This window comes from Anguilla anguilla, chromosome 1, assembly GCF_013347855.1.
Source record: "Anguilla anguilla isolate fAngAng1 chromosome 1, fAngAng1.pri, whole genome shotgun sequence".
NCBI classification, from domain to species: Eukaryota; Metazoa; Chordata; class Actinopteri; order Anguilliformes; family Anguillidae; genus Anguilla; species Anguilla anguilla.
The window spans coordinates 19,883,002-19,892,833 of NC_049201.1; the positions used below are offsets into that span (position 1 = coordinate 19,883,002).

General features: G+C 45.3%; 1 protein-coding gene across 2 annotated transcripts; it reads left to right on the plus strand.

Annotated features, from left to right (window-relative positions):
• The first annotated feature begins 438 nt into the window (after positions 1 to 438).
• LOC118221820 lies at positions 439 to 7,434 on the plus strand. Of its 2 annotated transcripts, none has more exons than XM_035407218.1 (6): positions 439 to 1,205; positions 1,706 to 1,779; positions 1,995 to 2,051; positions 2,200 to 2,283; positions 5,079 to 5,220; positions 5,738 to 7,434. In XM_035407218.1, the coding sequence occupies exons 1-6, from the start codon at positions 971 to 973 to the stop codon at positions 6,361 to 6,363; spliced, it is 1,218 nt and encodes a 405-aa protein (XP_035263109.1). In that variant the 5' UTR covers positions 439 to 970; the 3' UTR covers positions 6,364 to 7,434. The 2 variants fall into 2 exon arrangements, with proteins under 2 accessions (XP_035263109.1, XP_035263115.1); XM_035407224.1 differs by having other exon boundaries at positions 1,995 to 2,045.
• Positions 7,435 to 9,832: the final 2,398 nt, after the last annotated feature.

Here is a 9,832-nt window from a genome sequence, read left to right on the forward strand (position 1 = left end):
CACTGTGTTGTACAATGATTTGTCACCCGAGATGGTTTTGGTTTTAGATGATGATGCTGTTCACTTGGGTAACAATAATATTGGATCAAATTGCACAGTGGTGACTTCCTGGTTTGCACACAGCCAATGACAATGCAGACAGAGCACAGCGGATGTGCCTGTTACCAAGTTCTCCCTGCCGCTGTCATTTATTAGACCAGGCTCCCTTTACACGCACCTGAGCAGTCAGAGAAGTGTGTGTGGGGGTTTAAAAAAAACCCTGCAGTCACTGAATCGTTAACTCAGAGTTAGAAAGTAACCTGTGGGGAGAAGGTTGTCATAGAAACTCAGCTCATTGGGGTGAAGAAGAGAACAGTAAAAAAAAATAAAAAAATAGACAGGGAGGGGGCTAGTACAGTACCTGCCTCACTAACTAAAACTATAAATGTTTCTAATTACTGCACTTTGCTGACAGTCAAACAAGAGAGAGAGAGAGGTGTAGCACTGTGGGGGAAATCGAGAGGACGTGGGACAGACAGACACAGGTGCAGACGGACACACAGACTCCAGAGTTGGTACGAGTTGGCAAACGCTCCCGTTCCTAGTTACTGACTAACTAAAGGTTCTGCGCACAAGAGCCACAAGACCTTCAGCTGCGTCCTCATCAACAGAAAGATAGAAGGGCACTGGGACATACAGTTCATATGCCAAGTGGGACAATCTGCCTCCATGCCCCGTCGGAAAGGAGCTCCGGGTCTGAAGAGAGACACATCAAAGCAAATCAAGACGTCACCCGCAATGTTTTGGGATCAGAAGAGGAGACTGAGAAGTCAGTTTGCAGGCATACCAATCAAGTTCCTCATCAAAAGTTTCTTGATGGACTGTGAAACTAGGGGTTGAACACAATCTACCCTTGTGGAATGACAGTCAGACCAATCCAGTCAGGAATTTGAAGGTCATACCAGTCTTTTTTTGAGGGGAACTGTGGAACATGGGATCTAATAACACCAGGCCGAAGCTGACTCAGGTGGTACCATCCCACAGTTCACTGGAACGGCAAAGCAGCCAGGGGGAGCATCGAATCAGTGGGCCCATTTCAAACTGGACCACAGAGTCTTTGCAGAGTCCCTCTGAAGAGCAACAGGGGAGTTTGGGAAGGAGGAGGAACAACCAGCTACCCCCTCTGAGACAGGAAGTATCTCTGACATTCTCACCACTCACTGCAGGTATACTTCTATAATTTTATTGTATGTGTGTGTGTGTGTGTGTGTAAGATGTACGTCAGCCCACAAAAATGCCCATATACAAGAGGAAACAAAAGGTAAAGTTATGTGTCTACTTCATACCATCATTAAAACATTTTTATATGTATCTATTTTGTCTCCAACACTTCAACCATCAGCTAAAACATGGAAATGTTTGTTCCCCTTAAGAAAGATATGATGTTCTTCATGATGCAACCTGATAGAAACAGATGAGCATTGAACAGCTCACGCACTGAGTACAGAATATTCTCAAAAAATCATCCAGAATCTCAGTGAAAAAGACCCTTTGCAGAGGGCAAGGACATATGCAGGATGAAGCAGATCCACACCCTCCTATCAAATAAGGCTCTTATTGTGCTCTTAAGGGAAATGACAAAACAGGAGCCAACGTTACATTAAAGCTGTCCAGCCCTTTCTGTGTGTGTCTCTCTGTCAGTCCATTTGTATGTGGTTGTCCGCAGGTTACATGTCTCACAGTCACAGCTCCAATGTGGGACACAGCATCATTCAGTCCCACCCGCCCCGGAGACCACAGGTCAGTAGCCCATTGGCTGATGTATCAGCTACCTGGCCTTGAATCTTTCATCATACCTGCAGCTCTTTTGTCTAAATTGTCATACAGAAAAGAAAAACATACTTGAGAAGTACAAGATGGCAGCTCATCCTCTGGGTGAGGAAATGCAGTTTCGCTGTAGGATGCTGTCGCTGTGACCTCTTGTGCCCGACTGTATCTTTCTACTCTCTCCTCAGGCCCTGCAGCCACTGGCTCCGCCTACAATTCTGCTCGATGGAGCCTCCAAGGTCCTGGTAAAATGGCTCTGCCTACTCTATATGACAGCTACTCTGCTCTTAGAATGAAACCGGGACTAGGTTGTTTGCCCTGTCATTAGACTATATGTTACCATCCACTCTGCAGCCTTAGCTTTACTCTTCACTTATTGCTCTTCCTCTATAGGGCACAGGACAGAAAAGTGGGGCTGCCCTCCACTCTTTCACCCACAGCCAGGGGGGGCGCTGTGGCACAAGCAGTCTACTGCAGGTACAGAACCCCAAGCTGGCTTTAACCCCACAGAACTCGACACTGCGTAGTGCTTTGATAGGGGCTACATATCGCTAGACAAGTAAATGTCTTCAGTGCTGCATGTATCGTTCTACCGACGTCGCAGCAACGCTGAGAGAACGTTGTGAGTTCACTGGGGGCTGGGCTCCTCAGAGTGGGACAGCGTGTGCCTTTTCTAGTGAGGCGCAGACATGCTTCTTTGCTTCTTGCTTTTGCGTGGGCGAGACAGCTGGCAAGCGCCGAGCCTGGGCGTAGCCGTCCCGTCGGGTCTGATTACTGCACTGGCGGACTGGAAAGTGGGGAGGAGGGGGGGGAGGTGTAGCCACGACCGTCCCACGCTGGGATCCTGTTTCAGGGTACAGGGAAAAGGTGTAGTTTTCCCGATATATTCGCAAAAATTACAACCACCACATCAGGACACCTGTGTTTTTTCAGTATGGAAAATGAAGTTGATCTTTGAATGTTGTCAAAAGATTTTTTTAATTTCAAGCTGTTCTGAGAGGATACTTTGTTGGACAGGTCAGCCTCGTTCAAGAACAAAGTTACAAACGTCGATCTAGGGTGTTTCTGAACCCTGGTCCTGGGGACCCATTGTGTATGCCGGTATTTGTCATGACCAATCTCTTGATCTTTTATGTTGTTTAAAATGTGTCCTATGATAATTATGTGGTTAAACATATTTTAAACTTATTTTAACAGTCTTGTGCCCAAAGTTCCGATAAGGGTGGGTTTACATGTAACTAGCTTCACAGCCCTCAAAGTCCATGGGGAAATTGTTGGCCACGTTGAAATTTGACAGTCCTCATGAGTTCTTGTTAAGCCAGGTCCCTCGATGGTATAAATGCCACTGTATTCTCGCATTCTCATTTCGCCGTAGAGTTATTTCAGTTCACAGTTAAAATTTATGCAAATGGTCTCTCAAGAGTCCCACTGAAAGGAGACTATTAGTTCTTGATCATAACTAATCCAGCTCAGTGAAAATGCAATAAGTTTTTATTATGAAGGCATTCCGTAATGAGGAGCAGCACAATTATAAATAGACATACAGCGCCTTCCGAAAGAATTCAGCCCCCTTGAACTTTTTCATATTTTGCACTGTTAAATTGTAATGCAGTGAAATACATTCCCCCTCATCAAGACAATATGTGCAACACATTTATGAAGCAAAAATATTTTTTATTCATCAAATGCAGATCTCATGTAGATTGTAAGAGGTTCTCCCCACAGATTTGCCTGTCTTTGGCTCCCTCCATCTTACCATTGATGGCAACAAGCTTCCCAGTCCATCCTGTTGAAAAGCAACCCACTAGCACGATGCTGCCTAGGGATGTCGTTTGATTCGCAACAAACACAGCACTTTGCTATCAGGCCAAAGAGCTTCAATTTTATTCTCACCAGACCAAAATATTTTCTTCCAGAAGGTCTTGGATTCTGTCTACATGGCTTCTGGCAAACTGCAGGCGTGACTTAATGTCAGCCTTTCATCTAGCTACTTTCTCAAGGAGGCCAAATCTGTGAAGTGCTGAAGAGATTGTTGATCTCTGGACAGTTTCTCCTGTTTCAGCCAATGAGCTCTGCAGCTCTGTGTTAGAGCTAACCTCTTGGTCATTTCTCTGACAGTTTCTCAGTTTGGTAGGATGGCCTGATCTTGGTAGTGTCTGGGTTGCTCAATATTTTTGTCCATTTTGTTGAAATGAACTTAATGGTACTCATTCAAAGCTTCGGCAATCTTTGTTATAGCTAACTCCAGAAGATCGAATCAGTCCAGTGAGACTGATTTGATCTTCTGTTTCAGTTGAGAGACCTCACAGAGTTGGTGATATTTATTCTGCAATCATGCAGTTGAGCACAGGCAGATTCAAAATCAATATTTGCGCAGTCTCTCAAGAACATGGATTACTCCTAGCCCAATTTAGGCTCTTGATACTAAGTCGGGTTTTATTTTTAATATAATTCTGAAGACATCAATATATTTTATTTCATTTTGACATCATAGTGAATTTGTTAAATAGCAAAAAAAAATCAATTTCAAATATATTTTCATTTGATTTTGCAACACAGAAAAATGAGAAATAATCAAGAGGGGGGGGGGTGGCTTTCTCAAGGCACTGTTTCGTAAGACTAGAGGCATTAAAGGAGGACTTTAGAGATTTGCCTGATATCCTGACAGCCTTAAGTAACATGCTTGAGTTAAATAATCTTTATTTAAGACTAATGTATTCCATGGCAATGTTAATTTTGAGGGAATTAGTTTTAGCTGTAAGAATACATCCATTAGGCTTTGTTTGCACGCACATACAGTAGATGCAGTTTTGTGTAAACAGGAATGCTGTTCATGACCCAGATGTGCCAGTTATATCATTGTGTATCATGTATTTTACAAGGTTGTTTGAGGAGCAGCCAGTGTAAAAAGCCCTTCTTCTACAGATGATTTTCACATATACAAAACACAGATAAACAGTTGCAAATCTTCTTTTGTTTTCATATAATTAGTGTGGAAACTGGGAATACCATAATCTGACAGCTTCTGTTTCTCCTCATGTCAAAGACAACAGTCGTAATTATGACCACCCACAGCTTAGCTGCTAAAGCTTTAAACATATTTTTTTACTGAGGAATTTATTTGTACCTACATTGCATACAGTGCCAGGTCATTTTAACTCCCATTGAAACAGCCAGCTGAGTTGTCACTTGAACATTTCAGATGTTCAGAGATAAAACGCATAAGCTCACCTGGGTCACGCGTGTGCGCTGTGTAACTCTTTCGGGCTCAGGCTCAGGGAAGGGTCCTGGAGGCGCAGGCGGTCCTCGGTCGACAGGCTCACAGCCAGCGCCGGTCCCACCGGCGGCGGGCTCGAGAGATGCAGGAGCAGAGGGAGCGGCGGCGGCAAGGCAGGACCATCTTCACAGGGAATGGTGAGACCTACCTGTTTGGTCACATGGTCACACCATCGGACCATGTGACGACTGACACCGACTCACAGAACAGATACCGAAGACACTGGTCATGAAGGTCCAGCAGGCTGAATCACTGCAAGTCACCTGCATCATTACTTCAACAGTAATGCATACACAGTATATGTTGTAATAAATGTACAAAATAAGCCTTGTAAATCGCCATGGATAAGAGTGACAGCTATGCAGGCTCGTAAGAAATAATTCTAGCATCACTGCCAGCATTAATAATTCAGTACTTAATTCAGTAGTTCAGTCAGGCAGCAGTTTGCTCAGATAGTTCAGGTAACTCCACAGGTAGGACTTGGAGTCCAGTGATAGTGAATTTAACTGGAGGATTTTTAATCTTATGGAGCACTGAACATTTGCAGGCACAGCATGCACAGACTACACAACTAATTGCTAATAATTGCTGACGCTAATTTATCCTGTCATGCTTGTTGTAAACCGCATGTAACCCTCTTGGTCCTTTGGTCAGCTGACGGAGGGGATTATGGGAATGAGGCGCAGAGGGTGCACCTGGTGAAGAGGCCCACGGAGAGAGACATTTTCTGGGACATGTCCAGCGAGGAGGGCCTCGACCTCGATGACCTGTCCCACAGGAGTCCCGGGCCTCTGGAACGGGACAGGTGGAGGACCCCTCTCTCAGAATCACACAGCTCACTCGGGAAGGAGGAGCCGTTTTGGGGAGAACTGCGGCAGGGCGATTCCAGGCTATCCCACCAGGCGAGGGCCAGAACCACAAAAAACGGAAGGACGGGGGAAGCTGACGGACACTCTAAGCCAAGCGTACAGGCAGCGGAGAAAAGGCTACCGTGGATGCTGGGGTGGGAGGGGCTTGAACACAGAGGGCGGAGTCCCAGCGCTGTGTCGGGGAACGGAGAAGAGACACTTGGGTGGGATACGAGGTCTGGATGGGCCAGCTCCATCCGACAGGAGGAAAGAATTGACCCGGGCAAGAACGGGAGCCCAAAATCTGAGGAGGGGTGGGAATTCGATCCCCAGGTGGGACACGGGCGGCGGCACAGAGGCCGACTGACTAGAACTAAACTAGAGCTCATTCCCTCCTTCCAAAATCAGCTGGACCAGGATAGTGAGATGTAGCAAGGCCAGTATCCTTAACTGTAAAAAGGACTACACTTTCTTTAAAATGTTTCATATCTTCTTGAGAACACAACCATATTATACTCAGCAGTTGTGAATATTTGTCCCAACGTAACATAGAGATTTTCTTTTTTTTCTTTTCTGGAATTGAGTGCCCTTTGTCATAAGCAGGAGTGAATATTCTTTAAGGGTGCTTCACACATGAAGAGTTGTGTAGACTCCAAAAAGCATAGCTTAGTATAACCAAAAATTAACAAGAACAGGTCCGTCATGCAAGTTCTGGAATACAGAATATGTATCACTCTAAAGCACTGTGCAGTAAATGGATAAATTGGTTTAATTAGGTGTCAGGGCAGTGATGCATTAAAATAGTTGTTTGAGCTGTTTGGTGGGAAAAAATAAAAATGTCCCCCTAGACTAATATTAAACATCACTGCTATAAAGTGAAACTGAGCCAAGCACAGGTTGCTTGTCCATGGCCTTGCAAATGTTTTTTTACCCCCATATGCACTTACGTATTTTATGCAATTATGCATTCACGGTGCTTTATTTTAGATCTGGGGTCTTAATAGCACAGGAAGTGCTAATTAACAAGCAAGGTCTTACTCAGTGTCCAATAAATTCTCCTATAAAACACAGCTCAATAGTCCCAGTTGTTTGATAGAAGCACATATGATATTTACATGATAAAGCCCCCTTTTAAAATTCTCCTTGTGAACAGCTCTTCTCCTTTACCCCATAGAAATACAAATGTTCTCATTTAAATAATGCTCATTATGCAGGCAAATCTATCTTCAGTGACTATTATATAAACAATAGAGCTATTGTCCTGGACAGATTGTCTTGCGTCGTGATAGGGTACCATCTAGTGGTCAAACTGATAATACGCATGTGGTGTTTCAAAATGACAAATATAGATCCCGGAGTTCTGTTAACAGGTGTAAATTATTCAAACTATGAAATCAATCTTGAAATTGGACATACATCTACTGATATTATAGCTACTGACATGTCCCAACATTGTGCTTGTGTTATAAGCAATGCAGAAAATAAAGTTACAGTTCCTCTTTTCTTTTGTTCATTGGGTCGTTTATAGTAGAATTGCAGATTTTCATTATTTTCTTCCACTCGATAGAGAGGGCACCGCCATCCACAGCAAACTGATCTATTAGGTTTTGCTATCCCAGAAGGCACGGTAATAAACAGACGTTGACACTTTTCCGATGTGTTTGAATTGCCAAGGGAAATAATCTTCAAAATTTGGAGTCAGCCTTCATATCATATCACTGTCGGGCCACAAAATCCTCACCAATAATTCAAAGAAAAACACAAAAACAATGAAGCCCTGGTTAATAGTGGTATCAATATGACTAAGTGATAAAAATAAAATAAATCCATGCCCCACTGCCCCCAAGGCAGTCAGTGCATTGCTTCTCTGAAGCATCAACAGAGACCGTTGATCGCAGTGTCTGCTGTCATTTTGGTTTGTTTCAGCACAAGTGATTCATTTGATTCATTGATTGGCTAAATACTTCCACATACCTTGTTCTCTAGGTCTTAATTGGCTGCTGATTGAAAGGAAACCACAAATACCTGCAGACACTGTGGCTGTTTGACACCACTGCTGTAGACTACCTAGAATTCAACGTCTAGTTGATTCGACTTAAGATGTTTAATTCCCATGGCAACATAAATTAACTAAATCTGGAAGTAAACTGAGCCAAACCCTACTGATGTGTTTTACAAGGATCTTACAAAGAGGCAGGTAAACATGAGTTCCAAGTGGCTAGCATCTATCCGGTAGCATGGTTGGTAACTACAGCGGTAGGAGGCAGAACTATAGAATAATGGGTATACTGGGTATAATTGGGTTTGTAGCTTCAAGGTTACAGGTTCAATTTCAAGATAGGACTCTGCTGTTGTACTCTTGAGCAAGGTACTTGCCCTCAATTTCTTCAGTTCCAGCTGTACAAATTCTTTGATATGTAATGGATACGTAAATAAATTGTTTAAGTCACTTTGGATAAAAGCATCTGCTAAATGCCCTGGAATGCATCAAAGTGAGACTAGGGGGAAGGTAGTCCATCACCAAAGACAGGGGGTTTCTGCAGTGAAGAGACCTAAACTTAGACCTGGGAATCCCAGTACATCTGAGGTAGGAAAAAAAAAAAACCTAAATCTTAAAACTGAAACAAATTTTTTTTTAAAAGAAATCCCCTCCACCCATCCCCCCAACAAAGGTACACAATTCATTCTCATCAGAACAACCAGGATACCAACAACAAGGCAAAGAGGTGAGCCCACAAGCAATGAAAAAATATAAAATATCAAACAAATACATTCTTCTCACACTCTCCATATTCACACACACACACACACACACACACACACGTATGTATTGCTATACTTGTGAGGACTTTTGACTAATTTCCATTGACTACATTCATTCCATAACCTCTAACCCTAACCCTAACCCTAAGTCTTAACCCTAAAACAGCCTCTTGAAATGATGAGGACCACTTCCCGTAATTTTCTTCATCTTTCTATCCTTGTGAGGACATTTGGTCCTCACAAAGACAGTAGTACAAACACACACACACACATACACACACTCACACAAAATGCACTGGACATGGTGTAAATGTAGCAAACCTGTCCCTAATCCCTGGGCAGCTCTCACCCAGCCCCCTAGGAAAGACACTGAAGCAGCACCTGTTCCACTGTGAGACAGGCCCTGAAAAGAGCCACACACAGCACTACAGGCACCACCGCAGACTGCTTTCATTCCACAGCTCCGTTTCCATTATGAGCACCACGGCGATGTGGCAGTGGGCCTGCCGTCAGAAAAACGGCGACAGATTGAGTCTGAAAGCGACGTTAGCCGGAGTGCGCAGGGCTCCACAGCCGGAAAGCCTCGAAGAACACAGCTTCTCCAGCGGCCTTGCTCATCGCGGGAGCCGCGTAGGCTACTGTAGGTACGGGTGGGCGTGGCACGGGGGCTCGGCACTCTCGGCGGGAGGCTGCTGCGTAAAAACAACGAAGGCCGCCCCGCTCATTCAAACACGCGCCGCTCGGGACTGACGGACGCGCGGGGCAGATGCGAGGTCCTTATCGCGCGCCCCCTCCACGACGTGAAGAGGCTAGCGCGAAGAAAGGTTTCGCCTGGACCGTGGCGGACGAGAATTCGGAAGGAGCCGCGCACTTCTCCAGCTGCTCCTCCCTCTTGAGGGGCACGTGGAGATCGCGGCGGCGCAGCTGGCGTCCGGTCCTCCCGGGCTCAGCGCGGAGCTCTGGGGGGGGGAGAGACCGGGGTGAGCGCCGAGCTCCGCTACGAAGCCGCCCGCCGCCGAGCATCGCTCCAGCGGCTAGAGAGCCAGGGCGCGGGTTACGCTCGCCCCGCCAGACTGAACTGGGCGCAGCGGAGAGCGGAACGAGACCGCGCTCGCTCCCCCGCGTGATGCCGGGCATG

Bases quoted from the DNA above. Each gene is read 5' to 3' on its own strand.
- LOC118221820 (XM_035407218.1), top strand. From the start codon at position 971: ATGGGATCTAATAACACCAGGCCGAAGCTGACTCAGGTGGTACCATCC. The intron at 1,206-1,705 runs GTATACTTCTAT...GGTTGTCCGCAG, and splicing joins ATTCTCACCACTCACTGCAG to GTTACATGTCTCACAGTCAC. The intron at 2,284-5,078 runs GTACAGAACCCC...TTTCGGGCTCAG, and splicing joins GCACAAGCAGTCTACTGCAG to GCTCAGGGAAGGGTCCTGGA.